The 18,925-nt window shown below is 38.7% G+C and overlaps 1 protein-coding gene and 1 non-coding gene across 3 annotated transcripts; both read right to left on the bottom strand.

The window, feature by feature from the left end:
* Positions 1 to 653: 653 nt before the first annotated feature.
* Positions 654 to 12,500, bottom strand: TIPIN (TIMELESS interacting protein). Of its 2 annotated transcripts, XM_069482639.1 has the most exons (8): positions 12,301 to 12,500; positions 10,418 to 10,558; positions 10,213 to 10,285; positions 9,932 to 10,007; positions 6,996 to 7,118; positions 6,702 to 6,765; positions 2,703 to 2,909; positions 654 to 995 (listed from the first exon to the last, which is right to left on the bottom strand). In XM_069482639.1, the coding sequence occupies exons 2-8, from the start codon at positions 10,548 to 10,550 to the stop codon at positions 808 to 810; spliced, it is 864 nt and encodes a 287-aa protein (XP_069338740.1). In that variant the 5' UTR covers positions 10,551 to 10,558; positions 12,301 to 12,500; the 3' UTR covers positions 654 to 807. The 2 variants fall into 2 exon arrangements, with proteins under 2 accessions (XP_069338740.1, XP_069338751.1); XM_069482650.1 differs by lacking the exon at positions 12,301 to 12,500 and having other exon boundaries at positions 10,418 to 10,576.
* On the bottom strand, positions 6,133 to 6,267 carry LOC138381206 (small Cajal body-specific RNA 14). Its single transcript, XR_011233117.1, has one exon. It is a non-coding gene; the product is annotated as a small Cajal body-specific RNA 14 (non-coding RNA).
* Positions 12,501 to 18,925: the final 6,425 nt, after the last annotated feature.

Raw genomic sequence — 18,925 nt, 5'->3', positions numbered from 1 at the left:
TCCTTTGTAAAAATTAGCTTAGCCTTTCTCCGCCCCTCCATACCAAGAACCAGACCTTCTTTAAACTTGGTTGTCAACATGATGCTTCTCATCTGTAACTATCCCCCCTCCACCAGGCAAGAACTCCAATCACCATCTGGCCCTAACACTTCTAGCCTTATAGGCACCATTCCCAAGTCTTCCTTATTCCCTAAATCTTTGTATCATTCTTGTAACATTCTTCCCAGTACTTTTCCCCATGATACTTCGCAAGTTTCTCACCAACTAGTCGATAAGGTACCAAGGAGCATTCTTTTAACTTCCCTAGCACCTATGAGGGCCAGGCAATATGTCAGCCTTTTATGTGACCTTTTAAGTTATTAAAGTAACTCCTCAAAATACATAAACCTTAAATATTTGCCAAAAGTTTAAACTGCAGAACTAAACAGCAATGAGAAGCTTTCATAAAGCCTCTAGAGATAGTCTGTAAGACAATTTTTATTTTTACTTTTTAAAAATGGATTAACATTCAGTATATATTTACATCTTAAAATATCACCCAACTTAGTGAAAACAAGGCATCAATGGCACACTAGCAACAGAAGCTGTTTGTTAACTACTAATCATTTTATGAAGTCATATCTATATAAACACTATAGAGAATAGACTTCAGTTGATAAGTGACAAGTATAATTATAAATAAATACCAGGTTTCTATTAATCCTAACCTTGCAAGATAGCAAGTTAATAGATACATTTTCTCTTACTGGAGGACTGTCTAACCTCAGTAAGATTTCCGGATAAAACATAAAGCTACTACTGCACATTTTAAAAGGATTGGTCCAGTTGAGTTTCCTCTAATTTTAATTCTTCCTCTTCATTTAAAGTACTAGCATGAGCATCATTATGTGGATTGTCCAGAATGTCTTCGCTTAGTCCATTTGACTCCTCCTTTTGATCCTCACCAGTAAGAACCTCTTCAATTATCTGTGCCCTGGGTGTATTTATTAACATGTCTGAAAGAGAAATCATATCATCAGTACTCATGATAAGCACCTAATCCAATCTTACCTCATAAATACAAATCTCTTCATGAGTTTAGATTAGTAGAAATGAAATCTGTGATCACTTAGTGTTATCAACTTTCTTCTAAATAAACATACTTTCTTTTTTACAGTACTTCCATTTAAAAAGTGAAAGGGTCTTGCATAGTATTAAAATCAAACTCTCAAATTGTATTAAAATATAACTGTTCTCATTCAAAGTCAGAACTACTAGAAAGATTATTTAAATACTCAAAGGCACCTAACAGTTATATGTCAAAGTGACCTACAGTAAAGAAAATTTAAGATACTTATTTCTATTTGGGCAAATTTTAATTTGTATATTTGCAAATACAAGGTAAGCCTTAAATACCAATTTTCAGGTATAGTTGATATTGACAGCAAGGAAGCCACTGCCATCAATAATGGTCGTATCTTCATGTAATTTCTGAGATGTTAGTAATAAAACATCCATTTGTAAAGATAAAAATTCATCTTAATTGAAAAAATCATGATAATGCAGTCAATAATTTTCACTTGAGAATTGTATTGGGTGAAACTTGTTTTTAAAACATGGTATCTATTAACTCTTATTTTCCCATTTTGAAAGGAAAATCTGGATTGGAAATGGAAAAAAGATATATGCAATCCTGCTTACTTCATTCAAAACCAACTTGCAATTCTTTTTAAATATAGTGTTTACAAACCCAGTCTGTTTTAAAAATAGCAAATTTTAAGTGAGAAGGGGATGCTACAGATAAGCAAACCACCACCAAAAATGCACCTCACAAGAAAAGTGACACAACACAATAAAAAGCATTTCAGAATCTATTCATGTCACAGCCAACACAAGTGACACAACACAATAAAAAGGATTTCAGAATCTATTCATGTCACAGTCAACCACTCTAAAATCCTCAATGGGAGCAGAAGGCATTTTATGTTTAGGAAATTATCATAATAATAAATTTTCATAGGCTGGGCGAGGTGGCTTATGCCTGTAATCCTAGCAACCTGGGAGGCCGAGGTGGGAGGATCGCTTGAGGTCAGGAGTTCAAGATTAGCCTAAGCAAGAGCGAGACCTTGTCTCTACTAAAAATAGAAAAAAATTAGCCAGGCAACTAAAAATAGAAACAAAAAATTAGCTGAGTGTGGTGGCACACGCCTGTAGTCCCAGCTACTCAGCAGGCTGAGGCAGGAGGATCTCTTGAGCCCAGGACTTTGAGGTTGCCATGAGCTAGGCTGATGCCACAGCATTTAAACCCAGGCAACAGAGTGAGACTCTGCCTCAAAAAAGAAAAAAAAATTAATTAAAAAGAATAATACATTTTCATTATTATGATCCTAAAGATAATGTTACATGTCACATGCTTTAAGGAACCCGGGAAGAATTTATTTTTTGAAGGATTTAAAATCAATCTTAAATGATGAAAATAATTTTAAGAGGTACTTGGCTATCCAGAAAACTATCTTGGACTCATTTGTTCTTTGAGGATTCCAAATAGCTAACACAAACACACACATGCGCACGCACGCTCTCTCTCTCTCAAATATACATACACTTATCACACTTCTCTATTCCTAGACGTATTTTATTTTGGGGGATAGTAAAGCAGTTAAAATTTCTAACATGCCCTTGATATATTAATGGTAGCACATGAAACCCAGCACAACATTTACCATTTCCTAGGGACTGACTATTACTCAGTAGCTTTGCCTGCCTTCTTTCCAAGGCCAGTTGTTTATTTCTCTCAATTCTTTCTTGTTGCTCTTCTGTTAGGCTTCTACTTGACTCAGAAGCAAAATTCTCATATTCAGATGAGTTTGTCAAAAAGGGATCTAATTCAGTAGCAGTTATATCATGGCCGTTATTTTCCCCTATGTCATCTGTGGTAGAAAAGAAAAAGTTAATACATCTGTAGTGTTAGACTAGTTACAGAAAAAGAGCTAATGTAGCTTTTAACTGAATAACAGTTAAAAGGGGCAAGGTGCCAGACCTGAACAAACAGTTTGTAAGGTATGAGAGTGTTGTGTACAAGGTCTGCCCAGAAAGTATCCAGCTATTTTTAATATAATCAGAATGGTTTGCACGACATCGATGTAACGTGGCAGCCAAAGAAGAGTGGACTGGAATGCACATGCATGAACAATGACGACTTCACTGTACTAGTCAGTGGGGTGTTGGATGCCATTGAGTGAGGATGTGTACTGTGTGGCTGTTGAATTCACACTGACTGAGCATCCCCCTCCTCACTACTGCACTTGACTAGTCTTAAAAAAAAAAAAAAATGACTGAGCAAGTAGAGCAACAAATCTGCATCAAATTTTGCATTAAGCTTGAACATTACTCCACAGAAACTATTCAGGTGATTCAGAAGGCTTTTGGGGACAATACAATGAATGCAGTGCCAAGAATGCTTCAAAGATGGTCAAGAATCTGTCGAAAGTGATCCACATTCTGGAAAGCCTGCAAAAAGCAGAACACCTGAGAATGTTGAACATGCACAGGTTAGGTTAAGAGATAATGGGGGGAAAAAAAAGAGAGATAATGGGAGAACTGTGCAAGGTCCCAAAGGGCCAACTCTGAAGGGGAATGAAGTGTCATTGTCCTATGTACAATGGTTCTTGTATCTTTGTTATTGTTTCTTGTACCTTCTTCAATAAATGGCTCTTTTTCATACTGTGTGGCTGGACACTTTCTGGACAGATTTCATATATAGGCTTGATTCAAATAAAGAAATGTTTATAAATCACTTGAAAGAGGCAGGTTAAGTCAAATGGAAATACTATTAAAAATAAGCATGAAAGGAAAAGTTCTTAGTTATGATTAGAAATATTTTATATTTGGGCTAATAAAAGAGCTTATAGAATCCAAACCATATTCTTGTTCTACACTAAACTAACATGTTTTAATAGCCTGCCATAGTGTCTATATGGTGGTACACAGTAACAGTTTTATACAGGCCATTATCTTTTGTAGGGCAAAGCACAATGAAAAAGGAAAAGAAATTCAGAAATCTGTAGACATATTACCAAGTTAACTTAAAAAAAAAAAAAAATTCAGTGTTCTCTACATTATTAGTGTTAAGAAATTCTTAAAGCCTTGCACACCAGTTACCTCAAAGTAGGATGCCCCCAAAATGATCCACAATGGTATGGAAAGTATATCTTCTACTTATATTTCTTTTAAGAATTAAGAAAAATTAAGTTTTACTAACATATTTAAAATAAGAACTGTCAGTTGTTCTGACAAAATGACAGAGTTATTGTCTGGTCATCAGCTACACTATAGGCAACACCACACTGCAGAAAGGTGAGAGAATGGGGACCTCATTTTTTAATTTCAGACATAACAGCTATTTCTGATTGTCCAGTCAAGTAAATTGACAGATATTATTTTGACCAAATAATCCCAACAAAATGCACCAATCACAGCTTAAAAAGATTCTGCAAAATAACAAATGCCTACCAGCAGAATAGAAGCACAAGCAAGAAATATGAAAATGGCAGAACTGACACTTCACCTTCTCTCTACATCACCCATGTTACGGAATTAAAAAATAAAGCCCAGCCGGGCGCGGTGGCTCAAGCCTGTAATCCTAGCACTCTGGGAGGCCGAGGCGGGTGGATCGCTCGAGGTCAGGAGTTCGAGACCAGCCTGAGCAAGAGTGAGACCCCGTCTCTACTAAAAATAGAAAGAAATTATATGGACAACTAAAATATATATATACAAAAAATTAGCCGGGCATGGTGGCGCATGCCTGTAGTCCCAGCTACTCGGGAGGCTGAGGCAGTAGGATCGCTTAAGCCCAGGAGTTTGAGGTTGCTGTGAGCTAGACTGACGCCACGGCACTCACTCTAGCCCGGGCAACAGAGTGAGACTCTGTCTCAAAAAAAAAAAAAAATAAAGCCCATCAGATCTGACAAGTTGGTATAACAATTCAAACCACCACTTGAAATAAGAATTTATATTATATACACTATCCCTGTCCCTATGTATGTATTGTACCTTAAGATATTAGCTAATTATAGTAAAAAAATTATCACAATTACCAGCCTGAGCAAGAGCGAGACCCTGTCTCTACAAAATAAAAAGAAATTATCCGGACAGCTAAAAATATATATAGAAAAAAATTAGCCGGGCACAATGTCACATTCCTGTAGTCCCAGCTACTCGGGAGGCTGAGGCAGGAGGATGGCTTAAGCCCAGGAGTTTGAGGTTGCTGTAAGCTAGGCTGACGCCACGGCGCTCACTCTAGCCCGGGCAACAGAGCAAGACTCTGTCTCAAAAAAAAAAAAAAAATAAACACCAGGGCTCAGTGTGGTGGCTCATGCCTATAATTTCTGCACTTTGGGAAGCCAAAGCAGGAGGACCACTTGAGGCCAAGAGTTTGAGACCAGCACAGCAATGTAGGACTCCTCCCCAACCTCCACTCCCATCGCTACCAAAAAAAAAAAGAAAAAACCACAACTCAGCCAATGTGGTGACAGGTACCAGTAGGCTGAGGAGGGAGGATATAGCTTGAGCCAAGGAGCTCCAGGCAGGTTACAGTGAGCTATCATTGTGCCACTGCACTACAGCCTAGGCAAGAGTGAGACCCTGTCTCAGAAAAAAAAAAAGAAAGAAAGAAAAAGAGATAAAAAGAAAATAAAATATATTCCACAACAAGCATCTCTCATTTAAGTCTCTTATATGTTCCCTGTATTTTAGCATGTTTGTAATTCCCTTAATGGTCCACGTTAATTTATGCCTCTGCATAAGCAGCTCCCCATATCCAAAATCACCTCTGCCTGACCTCTACTGCTTATCATTCAAAATACTTGGTACATCATCTGTGAAGCTTTCCCCTCCTCTAGGTAAAAGTATGCTCTCCTCTGTACCCCACTCTGTTCCCTATTCATACCTCTAATAACAAAACCTATCAGACTATTGGCAATGTTATATGTCTGACTCACTAGGTCTGTTAGCCCACATCTTACCAAAAAATTTAAATCTTGGATTATTTAAATCACATTCCTTCACCCTTTTAAAAGCAATTTATAAATAACTTTGGGGGTTTCTATACAGAGGCTGTATTTTCTACCACATCTAAAGTTAAAAAAACAAAAACTTGTATGGAGCCATCGCACAGAAAATCTGATAACTATACAGACCCTGTCGGCAGGAACCATGTGTTTTGATGTGTGTGACTGTCTATGGTTGCACTGTACAACTAACAATGCAATCAATACCAGGAACAGTCACATAGGTCTCACTAAAGTCCTATATCCAAGATCTGTACTCCAAGTGAAACTCCCATCATCAAAATATTCTGGCAAATTTCCCAAGGCCAGTTTTTCTAATGGTATATATTTATATGAACACTGTATCTTGATATTTATTTTTATTAACAGGCACTATACAGGATCAATGGGTCACCAGAGTTCTCAAAAGCTCATATCCTACGCCTAAATATATTTTTACAACATCTCTAAACGCACTGCAGCCATGTCTTTAAGACACAAATTTTATACACAACAGTCTAGATGTACCAATGCATTTTAATTCGTTCCTATTTATTGCAATTTAATTATATACACAATATACACTAACGATCTAGTCCTATAATACTGCCTACCCTAACTGGACCCAATTCTAAAAGCAAAATTGTTATAAAGTAGGTAAACCTAAATTCTTACCATCATTGCTAACAAAATCTTCATGTAAAATAGGGAGATCAAGTCGAATTCGTTTTAAACAGGTCTGAAAATAAAGAGATATTTTTACATTTTTACCAATGTTAGATGGGGGGAATGGTCATTTATTCAACTTTTAGTTTCAAAAGAGTTGTTCTTCAAATAACTACTATTAATTTTCCCTCTCTACCAAGAGATTTCAAAATGAAGAGTCTAAACAGCACTTTAGCCTCAACTAAGTCTATCCTTGTACCATTTAACATTGTGAATGATATTCATAATAATCTCAACACTTACCTGAACTTCCTTTTTATTTCCCAGGTATTCAATTCTGTCAATAAAATCCTCAAATTGCAGTTTAGGGAATAGCCTATGTGCCCAGTGCTCCATGTGTCTGATTAGCATCTTCAAGTCTTCAGCCTGGCACATAAAAATAAAAATGCTAAACAGAAGACTCATTCTCACAACTAACCCTGTCGGCAAGTTTTAGAATTGAAAAACAATGCCAAAGTCACTGGTGTCATTTTATATTTATAAGGCTGAAAAACTTTCAGAAAGAAGTTTAACAAGCAAAATATTTACTAAACTCTTAGAGGATTGCGTCTAAAAGAGCACTGAATACAGATATTTAAAAATCAGAGGAAAAAGTCCCAGTATAAAAGGTTAATAAAGTTAAAAGATAATGTGTGTCTTTTCAGAAATATAGTAAAACCCCAAAATAACCCTTAATATGTCAAGATCTTCTAGGAAAAACTGAACGCTATGACAGGTCCCTAAATCTTATACAGAGAAAAAAAGCATTGAGAATTAAGAACTTTAAGAATATATCAGAAACCCCAGGGGCAAAGTACCAAAGACTAGCAAGAACAGTTTAAACATTGTCAAAACATAATACCTCTCTATATTTGAAATTCCAATTAAGATTTTTTTTTACAAGAATATGAACAAAGTTTAGTAAACTTGACCAATGAATAAAAAATGTTATAAATTCCTGGTCGTACTGTAAAAAATTTCATTCTTCACTTAACAGTGTTTTAAAATAAGCGAATGATTACAACATAGTGTCTGGATCAGACTGCATAGATTCAAATCCCAATTCCACCACTCAATAGCTGTATGACTTTGAACAAATCACTTTACCTTTCTGTGCCTATTTCTTTCTCTTTCTCGAAACCCAAACAAGTTTGCGATAATTTGTCTATTTCTTCAAGTATAAAATGAGAATATACATACCTCTATTGTAAGGAATAATAAAACTGCCTGGCACAAAGTAAACACTCCAATGTTTACTATTGTTGCTTTTTGTCCTTCTCTGGAAGCCCCTGGTCAAGACAATCAACTCTACCAATGACTAAATATGTAATACTGAGAGTACAATGTCTTATTCTACCCTTCTGATAATAAAAGTACAAGTTCTTGAAAAAAATTCAATCACATAAGATCATTTTCCAGTTGTTGGGAGTAGCTAGTCAACCACCTCAAGATGTCATGTTACACCCAAGGGACACAAGAAAAACTAAATACAGTAAGTGCCAAGTCATACACGGAGAAAAGAGCTGTGAGAATTCAACATTGTGAGAAAATAAAATTTTCAAGGGGAAAGTACAGAAGACTAAACGCTCTCAGAACCCACCTTCACTCACTGAAGAAACACAAAATACATATATAAGTTCACTTATTTTAATAAGTACTTATTATTCACAAAAACCAAAGCACCAATTCACCACTACTACTTGAAAGTTTCAACAAGGGCAATAAATTAACTGAGTTGGGTATGATTTTTTTAAATATCCTGATTTATGTTTATTTTTGTGGCAAAACAGAACACAGGTTTATATTCTCTTGTGCCCACAGAAGCTGAACAAATGTATAATTTTTCAGCCTCCCAGGTTTGAAATCTTGGGATTATTTTTGACTCCTCCTTTCTTATCTTCCTATATCCAATCATTACAAGCCCCATCTGTTTATCTCTCTGCTACTATCCTAACAGTTATTTTGTTTTTTCTTTTTTTGAGACAGACTCTCACTCTGTTGCCCGGGCTAGAGTGTCATAGCGTCAGCCTAGCTCACAGCAACCTCAAACTCCTGAGCTCAAGCGATCCTCCTGTCTCAGCCTCCCGAGTAGCTGGGACTACAGGCATGCGCCACCATGCCTGGCTAATTTTTTCTATATATTTTTAGTTGTCCAGCTAATTTCTTTCTATTTTTAGCAGAGACGGGGTCTCGCTTTTGCTCAGGCTGGTCTCGAACTCCTGAGCTCAAACAATCCGCCTGCCTCAGCCTCCCAGAGTGCTAGGATTACAGGCATGAGCCACTGTGCCAGGCCCCTATGAGGATTTTATCACCTCATCCCATTGGTAATACAAGGGCCTGAGTTGCTGTCTGCCTCCAGTCTCTTCTCCCTTCCAAATTATCCTGCATACCACACCTAACTGGTACTGTCACATTAACATTATCCTAGCTGGGCTATGAAACAGGAAAGCCAGGTTCAGCCTTTAACTGTTGGCAAACTCTAAAACTTAGTTTCCTTAACTAGATAATGGGACTAACACCTATTCCACAGGTTGAAAACTAAAGGAGAATATATTTGAAATACTTTTATAAACTACAAAACTCTATAAAAATACATTATCTGCAAAAATATGTACACTCCCTGATGATTAAAAGATAAGAGAATTTTTAAATGTGCATTTGTATAGTGAATATTTTCTTTTGTTTCTTTTTTCTTTTTAAGAGATGGAGTCTTGTTTTGTTGCCCAGGCTGGGCTCATATTTCTGTAGCTGGGATTACAGGAATATCCCACCATGCCCAGCTAAATGACTTCATTTTTCAACAAACTTTACTGATGCCTATTATGAAGCAGAAATTGTGCCATATCTTGGGGACACATAAGTGATCACTACAGGTAGAGTCCTTGCCATTATGAAGCTTAAAATCACTCTTTAAGGTAGACAAAGTAATAAATTTTACTCCTCTAAATTATAAAGTACAAACTGAGGCTTTAGAGGTGCAGATGTGATTTTCCTAAAACTCAAGTGGCAAAAAATGAGACAAGACATGTTTCTAATTCTTCAGTGCCCTTTCCACTATATCACAACTATCTGTCAAGAGATTCAATGACTAGTGATAGTATCTGTAAAGCATTCTGAGATTCCCAAGAATATAATGGGCCCACAGTTTTATTGCTATTCTAAAAAAGAGAAGTCTAAAATAAAAATCAGACATTTCTTACCTCATGACCTTTACCTTTGAATTTTGCTTTATCAAACAAATTCCTTAAGGCTGGAAGCCCTCTCTCTGAAATTAATCTGTGAATAGAAATATGTTTTGAATTTCAAGTTTTCTGTAGTCAAGTCCAAACCAAGTCTAAGAAGAAAAAATATTTTCTGCTGAATTAAAAAAAGGTTTTTGGAAATGTCAGATCTCCAAATCATCCCAACCAAAACCTGGTAACAGAAGAAAAACAATGGATGTAAACAGAAAGTAAAAATGAAAAGGAAATAGGCAATGTACCTCTGAGCATCTAGCTTGGGTATATTCCTTTTAACCGTTCTCTTTGGAGGTACAGGAACAGGTGATCCACTCCCTGACAATGGTAAAACACATCAAGATTCAGTATTACTGTACTTAAAATAATTTAAGCCTTTTTAATAAAATGTATCATTTCCAAGCTGACAGAACTTAACATGGAACACTTTTTTAAACTCTCTATACAGACCTTCATCAGGTTCAGCTCCTTCACCATCTTGTCTCTCCGGAGAAGCTGGAGGTGGGAAAGGAGGAAAAGTTTCATCTTCTATATGCTCATAATCTGGTATGTCAATCATGCCATTCTCCTGTGGTTCTAGCATCTTTTCCTCTAGGGAGAAAAATGTAAAATGATTTTTATTCATCTAAATAGCCTTTCTATTTCACAGCCAAGTTTCACCTACAGCAAAATTCGTGTTTCAACTCGTTAAACCACATTTCAGCCAGGCGCAGTGGCTCACACCTGTAATCCTTGCACTCTGGGAGGCTGAGGCAGGAGGATTGCTTGAGCTCAGGAGTTCAAGACCAGCCTGAGCAAGAGCAAGACCCTGTATATCTACAAAAAATAGAAAAAATTAGCCAGGTGTGGTGGTGCATGCCTGTAGTCCCAGCTACTCAGGAGGCTGAGGCAGGAGGATCGCTTGAGCCCAGGAGTTTGAGGTTGCTGTGAGCTAGGCTGACGCCATGGCACTCTAGTCCAGGTAACAGAATAAGGCTCTGTCTCAAAAAATAATAATAATTAAAACCAAAAAAACACTCGCATTTCAAACTCATGTATCATGAAAAGTAGAGAAGATACTAATTATAAGAAAAAGGACCACGCTAGAAATAAGAAGAACTGAGTCCTAACGTAGACCCTACCACTGAGAAACTTATATGATTTTGGACAAATCATTTAACCTCAACTATTGAGCTCCCCCTACTAAAAGGATGAATTTGACTTTTCAGAGGGTTTCAAACTGTGATCCATAAGGGTATGAAATAGACAGAGTATGGGTACCTTACCCCTACTTCAACTAGAGCAGGTTTTTAAAATAAAATCTGTTTACATATTGGTCTTCTAGGTAAGGTTTCCTTTAAATAATGGGAAATTATCCTTAGGTTGGTAACTCTGAAGAATGTTTTTCAGTACTATCTTACTTAACCTCTCAGTAACATCTGACACTTTGGTCAATCCTTTTCTCTGGAAAAATGTTTTCCTTGACTTCTAAAACACAGTACCCACCTGGCTTTCCTCCCTTTTCTTGACACTCCTCCTGGATCTTCTTTGCAGGTTCATCTTCTTCTAACCTGCCCATTATGTATCTAAAATTCCATCCTAGGCTCTCTTCATTCATTTACACACATGGCTTTAATAATCAGTTATTTATAAATGACTCACTGATTTTTATCTCTACCCTAGTCCTTGACTGATCTCCAGATCCCTACTTTCCTTTTTACACCTTTTAAATGCCTCAAGGGCATCTATAACTCATCATGCACAAAACTGAACTTCTACAGTTTCCCAATTCAGTGAATGACATTTATCCAGCTATGCAAGTTGTGCTGTGAACTATATGAAACCTGTAAGTCATCTTTGACACTTCCTTCCCCCACCCCACAGATCCTGTCCATTTTATTTCCTAAATATCCCTTGAATCTGTCCATTTCTATTTCCATAACCACTTCCCGACATTTCTTGCTTGGGTTACACCATTACTCCCATCCACTCTTCTCTCTTTCAATCCAGTCTTCATATGACGACTGAAGTGAACTTTTGAAAATGTAAAGTTGACCACATGACTGGGCTAAGCAGCTCAATGGCTTCTGATTGCTCTGAAGATAAAAACTCCAAGGCCCTTTGTGACCTGGCCTCTTCCTGCTTCTCCAGCATCACTCCACACCACTCTCCTTTTTCTTTGAAAGAGCTGTATCTCTCAGGCCACTGAATCTCTGCAAATGCTATTTCCTGTCTTGAAAGCTCTTCCCTGACATCTAATTCTCAATTATCACCTCAGAAAAGTCTACCCCAATGTACCTAAATTAAATCCTCCTTTAATAAGCATTTATAGCGTCAAGTTTCACAGCACTTACCCAGTCTCGATATTAGGTTTTTATGCGTGTGGTCAGTTTGTCTCCCATACTGGAGCGTAGCTCTACAAGGGCAAAGACCAGGTAGGTCTCCGTGCTCCACAGCTGTAGCCTCAAGGCCGGTACACAGCAGGTGCTCATTATGTATTTGTTGAAGGAGGGAACGAAATAAAAGAATTCCAAGGCTGCCCCCAAATTGGAGTTACATGATCTCTAAAATCTCTCCAATGCTACATTTTTATGACCATAAACACAAAGAATCAACTCCTGATGATGACTCCACTGTATCTTTAAGTAACCTACAAGAAACACAGATTTTTCAGATTTGGAAAAGCAAGTAGAGGCCACATAATCTAAAGCATAATGGCCTCCTAGCGGGATGAAGTGAGGTTCAGACCTTTGAGGCCAACAGGGAGCTAAGTTTGATGGCAGAGCACAAATTATGCCAAGTGTAGCAAGGAACCGGCCAAGCACGGGGTGCGGCTCGTCAGTGAACTGGCTTTTCTTAGCACGTGCAGCGAATACGACGTTCGGTATACTTCTTTCGCTCCCGGACAGTGGCTGCATAGCTGGCCCTTCTTAGACACTGATGAAATTGTCCTAACTTCCTCCTCTAGTCTTCAAACTCCCAGAGTGAAGGAAACAGATTTAATATCCAAACCACAATTCGTTCCTAGACCCTTCGGTTTCCAATGTCCAACTATTTCCAAGTTGTCAAAACAGAAGCCCCTCGTCGCCAAGGAAGCTCCACCTGGCTGACCCGAAGTCCCCCTTAGGTGCCGCCCCTAAAAACCTCAAACCGCCCATCCCTCTGCGCCAACCTTCTCCTCATCCTCGCTCCCCTGTCTGCTCTCTCTTCAACCTCATTCATTCATTCAATATTCACGGGACGCTTTCCACGTTGAGACACCACCGTACAGAAGTTGGGGATGTAAAGACATATCAGAAACACGTTCCCTCGCGCTAAAAGGCTCGGTTTAGCAAGAGGCAGCCGCGGCACCTAAACAGGAGGAAAACGTGCCCGCCCCCACAGGTCGAGGCGGGTCAGGCCTCCCTTCCTTCCCAGTCCGGCTCAGGCCCGTCAGCCTCAGTCCAGTCTCCCAGCCCCCTCACCCCTCCCCTGCGACCCCTCGGCCTCCCAGCCTTCGGTCTGGCTACATGAGCCGCCTCTGCCCTCCACAGCTTCACTCACCCACCAGCCGCTCTCACCTCACACAAGCAGCAGCCGCCCCCCAGCCGTGTGTGGCGTGCGAGCAAAGCGCGCTTCTCGCGAGACTTGGAAATTCCCGCCACGAGAAGAGCCACAGCGTTTGGCGCCAAATCGACGTGCGGCGTGGGCGGAGCCTGCAGGACACACCTCCCCCCGGTCCCGCCTACCCACGCCCGTCCCAGCAGCGCCTGGTCTGCGCGCCCCGTCGGTCCCTGTGCTTCCGCCCTCCTGAATCCTCTGGAGGAATCAGGTCTCCTGTTTGCATAAAGTTCATGTTTGTTACTTCCAGGCGCTCTGAACGTTGGAAATAGGTCTCGGTTTTTAGAAAACTGAGTTGTGGATGCAATAAAAAGGAAAGAGGCAAGCAGTAGTGGATGAGAGGCTACCTCTTTTTCATAGTTAAAAGCAGAATGGTTTGAACGTGAGAGTTTTATGACTTGTTTATTAAATAATCAGCTGCGAAAAGAGGTGGTAAAGAATTAGGATTAAGAATATAGATGACACCCCAGCCTGGGCGACAGAATGAGACGCTGTCTCTTTAAAAAAAAAATGTAGACAAAAAAATATCAAAAATGTTTTTTCATTTCTCTAAAAAGGTGAGTCCAAATATATTCGTATTTGCTTGCATTGACACACAAACTGGGGGAAAATATATAACTAAAACCTATGGGATGGGAGTGGCACATGGGAGACAGAGTGGGATGAGGATTTACCTATACTTTTTTGAACCTATAAATGTACTAACTATTCAGAAAACTAAAATGTTATCTGAAGTAAATATAGGATCGTTAAGATTTGACAAACCTAGAAGACAACTAGGGAGTGCTGGCAACATTCTACTTTTCTGTACCTTGAAATATTTTATTAGAATTTTAAAAGAGTGGATCAAAATTTCCATTCTACATGTCTAAAGTTGTGTTTGCAAATGTGTCCCTGTGCCACATTTTCCTTTATGTTATGGTGTTCTTTCTATACATGCAGTATATGTTATTATTAAGCAATTAACAAAATTAACATTAATTTGAGAAATATGTCAGCTTCAATAGTCTGAATTGTTGAGGCAAGAGACATTCTTTTGTCTAATAAAGTATATGTAAAACCACTCTGAGAAGTTAAAAAGTTATACACCCTCCCCATGCCCACCCCAGGCCCCCAAAACAAACAGCAGACACTCTGAGGGTTTGCCTCTCAGTTCCATCAATTGGTGACCTTTGGGTATGCTTCAGTTTCCTCATTAATAATAGTACCCACTTCATAAAGTTGTGAGGAGGTGTAAAAGATAGTACTTAATAAATTATTATAAATATAATATATAAATATAACAAATTAAGTAATTATTAAGTACGATCTTAATGAGTAAATTATTTATTACAATAAACAATAGGTAATGTTACTTACTATTATCCATGTGATTTTTAGAATGTTTGACCCTTATGAAAATGTGAAGATTTTAAGTGTTTGTGAAATACATTTTTCTTAGCAATTTCATCAGAGATATAAAAGATAGCTTTCCTATAGACCATGTAATTAAAATTCCTTTAAAACAGTTTAATGTTTTAAAAAGTGAATCGTGTTAAAAGAAAGAAATAAAGACTATTAAAAGACCAAAAATTGAGCATAGAATGTCAAGTTTTTCTGACAAGCAGGAAACCCAGTCCACCACAGATCTATTTTAGATAGGTTCCCAGAGATGAGGTTTAGAAGAAGAGAAATGGGTAAATCTTTCAAGACCAAAAGACCACAAACTGTCTCTATCTCATGTTAAAAAACAAAGTCAGCCAGGCACAGGGGCTCACTCCTGTAATTGTAGCACTTTGGGAGGCCAAGCCATGAGGATCACTTGAGGCCAGGAGTTTGAGACCAGCCTGGGCAACATAGAAAGACCCCATCTCTACAAAAAAAGAAAAATTAGCCAGGCATGGTGGTGCACACCTGTAGTCCCAGCTCCCTGGGAGTCTAAGACAGGAGGATCGCTTGAGCCTGGGAGTTTGAGGTCGCAGTGAGCTAGGACAACGCCACTGCACTCTAACCCAGGCAACGGAGTGGGACCCTGTCTCTAAAAATAAAAAGAGAGAAGGAAAAAAAAGCAAAGTCTCTGAGTCTTGTTGATTGCCTGGTGTTATTTGGACTTATCACTTAGGTAAGTACTGCGGGTAGGTGGCTGGCGATAATGGTCTTCTGTGTACTTGAGGACTCCATCTGAAGATTATGGCAATTACTTGCCCCTGCTTGGTACATGACATACCGAAATTGGGATTATACCACCCAGTCAAGTCTGCAGCATTAGCAATCAAGGTAGTCAAGCCAGGGTTTATAAATTAGGATCAGTTCAGCTGCAAGTAACAGAAAAAACTTTAAAAAAAAAGAAATGAACAAAAATAATAAACAAGATAGAAGTTTATTTTGTCTCTAACATGCAAGAAGTATGGCAGTTAGTAAATCCACGATTGATACGGTACTTCATGGCATTAGGAATCTAGTCTTCCATCTTCTTGTTTTGTCAGGGAAACATTCCATTCTCAACTTCATCTCATTGTCTAAGATGATTTCTAGAGCTCCACCTACATTCCAGTCTGCAGGAAGGAGGAAGGAGAGAAGGGGATGGACCCACATTATAAGAATATTTCCTAGAAATTGCATACAACTCTGGCTCCCTCCCATTATCCAGTGCTATGCTTTGGATATGGTTTTTTGTCCCCACCAAAACTCATGTTGCAATTTGATCCCCAATGTGGCAGTGTTGGGAGATGAGGCCTAGTGGGAAGTGTTTGTGTCCTGGGGACAGATCCCTTATGAATGGATAGGTGCCCTTCTGGCTCTCACTGGAATGCGTTAGTTCTATTGTTAAAAGGAGTCTGGCTTCCTTGGTTTTTTTTTGCTCTTTTGTGTCCTTTCTTACCATGTGATCTCTTTACACAAGCTGGCTCCTCTTCCCCTGTCCATTATGAGTTGAAGTAGTCTGAGGTCTTCACCAAATGCAGAGGCCCAATCTTGAACTTTCCAGGCACCAGAATCTTGAGCTAAATAATCTCTTTTCTTTATAAATTACCCAGCCTCGGGTATTCTGTTATAGCAACACAGAACAGACTAAAGTATCTAGAATGTAATCACATGGCCACACCTGACTGCAAAGGAGGCTAGGAAGATAGTCTTTAATCTTGGTGGCCATGTGCCCAGTAAAAATTCAGGGTTTCCATAACCGTGGGAGAAGGTGTGAAAAGATGTTGGGGGACAACTAGCAAATGGCCACAAATAACAAAATAGAAAAAAAATTAGCATATTAATTTTGCAAATTTACATTTTGGAGTGTTTCCAAAAATATAAAGACTGTGATAGCTAGTATTTTCACAATAAGTCCCACAAGCAATTCTCAGCACAAGAAGACTATTTCATCACTGAAAACTGTTTTATACTGTTAAACAAAATTATGAGAGGCCATTGTTTTAGACTGAGCCCCTACACTAGGTCCCAAAAGGCTAGACCAAACCAAAATGGGATCGCTCTGAACCTGTCCTGGTTCTGGGGGCTGCCTGACTTGCAAATTATTCTTTGCTCAGTTAAACTCTGTTCAATTTCATTTGTCTGAAGTTTTTCCTTTAACAGATAGCCTCAGAAGTGGGATCCAAAGTAGAGCTTCCAGTGATGCCCCCAGGAGTGCTAGTGACCAAGTGAAGTTACCTGCCAGGCTCATGTGTTCACTGCACTCTTGCAGCTACTGGGGATTGTGGATAAGTTCTCTTTTGGATTCCAAAGGTCTGTGAATTTGTGTTGTGAGCTATCTAAGTTTGTTTGTGCAAAGTGTTGATTAAAATTGGGTTCAGAAGTTGCGACAGAAACTAGACTGCGTTGAGGATAGGCTTTGATTCAATAATTAATTGGACAGGATCCAGCTAGAGGTCTCAGATGTCTGACTGCATCAGACAGAAATTGGCAGGAAATGGCAATTACTGCAGGGGGTATGAACTCTGGCTTTCAGAAATTCGCAGAGATTTTTGTGTTCTATCCCCTTGTTTATTTTCTTGTGTAGTTAGGTAAGGGAAAATCGCTGGCTAAGTTGTTCAAGGGGGATCTCAGAGCCAAAGCTAAGATTCAATGTAAAAATGGAATCTTTAATTTCTGAAGAGCTGAGTACTTCACTTTCCATTCCAGCTATGCCTACCTTAACATGTACAGTCATACCTCGTTACATTGCACTTCGCTTTATTGCATTTTGCAAATATGGCATTTTTTACAAATTGAAGGTTTGTGATAGCTCTGCATTGAGCAAATCTATCGGTGCCATTTTTTCAACAGCATGTGCTCACGTTGTGTCTCTGTCACATTTTGGTAATTCCCACGATATTTCAAACTTTTTCATTATTATTATATCTGTTGTGATCTGTGATAAGTGATTTTTGATATTAATTGCTTTGGAGCATCACAAACTATGCCCATATATCGTGGCAAACTTAACAAGTGTTGTATATGTTTTGACTGTTCCATCAACCGGCTGTTCCCCCATTTCTCTCTCTCCCCTCAGGCTTCACTATACCCTGAGACACAACAATATGGCAACTAGGCCAATTGAGATCCCTACAAAGTCCATTAAGTGTTCAAGTGAAAGGAAGAGTCACATGTCTCTTACTTTAAATCAGAAGCTAGAAATGATTAAGCTTAGTGAGACAGGCATGTTAAAAGGTAGGCCTCTTGCATCAAACAGTTGGTGAAGCTGTGAATGCAAAGGGAAAGTTCTTGAAGGAAATTAAAAGTGCTACCCCAGGGTATACTTTAAAATAACTAAAAGAGTGTACTTGGAATGTTCCTAACACAAAGAAATGATAAATGCCTGAGGTGATGGATACCCCAATTACCCTGATTTGATTAATTCACATTGTATGCCTGTATCAAACACATGTACCTTATAAATATATACAACTATTATGTACCCATAATTAAAAATAAAAAAATTTTTTTAAAGTGCTACTCCAGTGAACACACAAATGGTAAGGAAGTAAAACAGCCTTCGTGCTAACACAGAGAAAGTTTTAGTAGTCAGGATGGAAAATCAAACCAGCCACAACATTCCCTTAAGCCAAAGCCTAATCCAGAGCAACACTCCGATACTCTTCAATTCCATGAAGAAGTGAGGAAGCTACCGAGGTTGGTTCATGAGGTTTAAGGAAAGAAGCGATCCCCATAATATAAAAATGCAAGGTAAAGCAGAAAGTGCTGATGTACAAGCTGCAGCAAGTTATCCAGAAGATCTAGCTAAGATCATTGAGGAAGGTGGCTACACAAAACAGTCTTCTATTGAAAGAAGATGCTATCTGGGATTTTCATAGGTGGAGAGGAGATGTGAATGCCTGGCTTCAAAGCTTCAAAGGACAGGTAGACTCTTTTGTTAGGGGTTAATGTACCTGGTGACTTTAAGTTGAAGCC

Source organism: Eulemur rufifrons, chromosome 2 (assembly GCF_041146395.1).
Source record: "Eulemur rufifrons isolate Redbay chromosome 2, OSU_ERuf_1, whole genome shotgun sequence".
NCBI classification, from domain to species: domain Eukaryota; kingdom Metazoa; phylum Chordata; class Mammalia; order Primates; family Lemuridae; genus Eulemur; species Eulemur rufifrons.
This window is presented reverse-complemented; position numbering and strand designations above follow the sequence as displayed.

What these genes read in the sequence shown, in the direction of transcription:
- TIPIN (XM_069482639.1), bottom strand. Translation starts at nt 10,550, where the DNA reads ATGCTAGAACCACAGGAGAATGGCATGATTGACATACCAGATTATGAG. An exon ending in AGGAGCTGAACCTGATGAAG is followed by an intron (nt 10,286 to 10,417) that starts GTCTGTATAGAG and finishes TACCATTGTCAG; the next exon opens with GGAGTGGATCACCTGTTCCT. An exon ending in GAAATAAAAAGGAAGTTCAG is followed by an intron (nt 6,766 to 6,995) that starts GTAAGTGTTGAG and finishes CTTTATTTTCAG; the next exon opens with ACCTGTTTAAAACGAATTCG.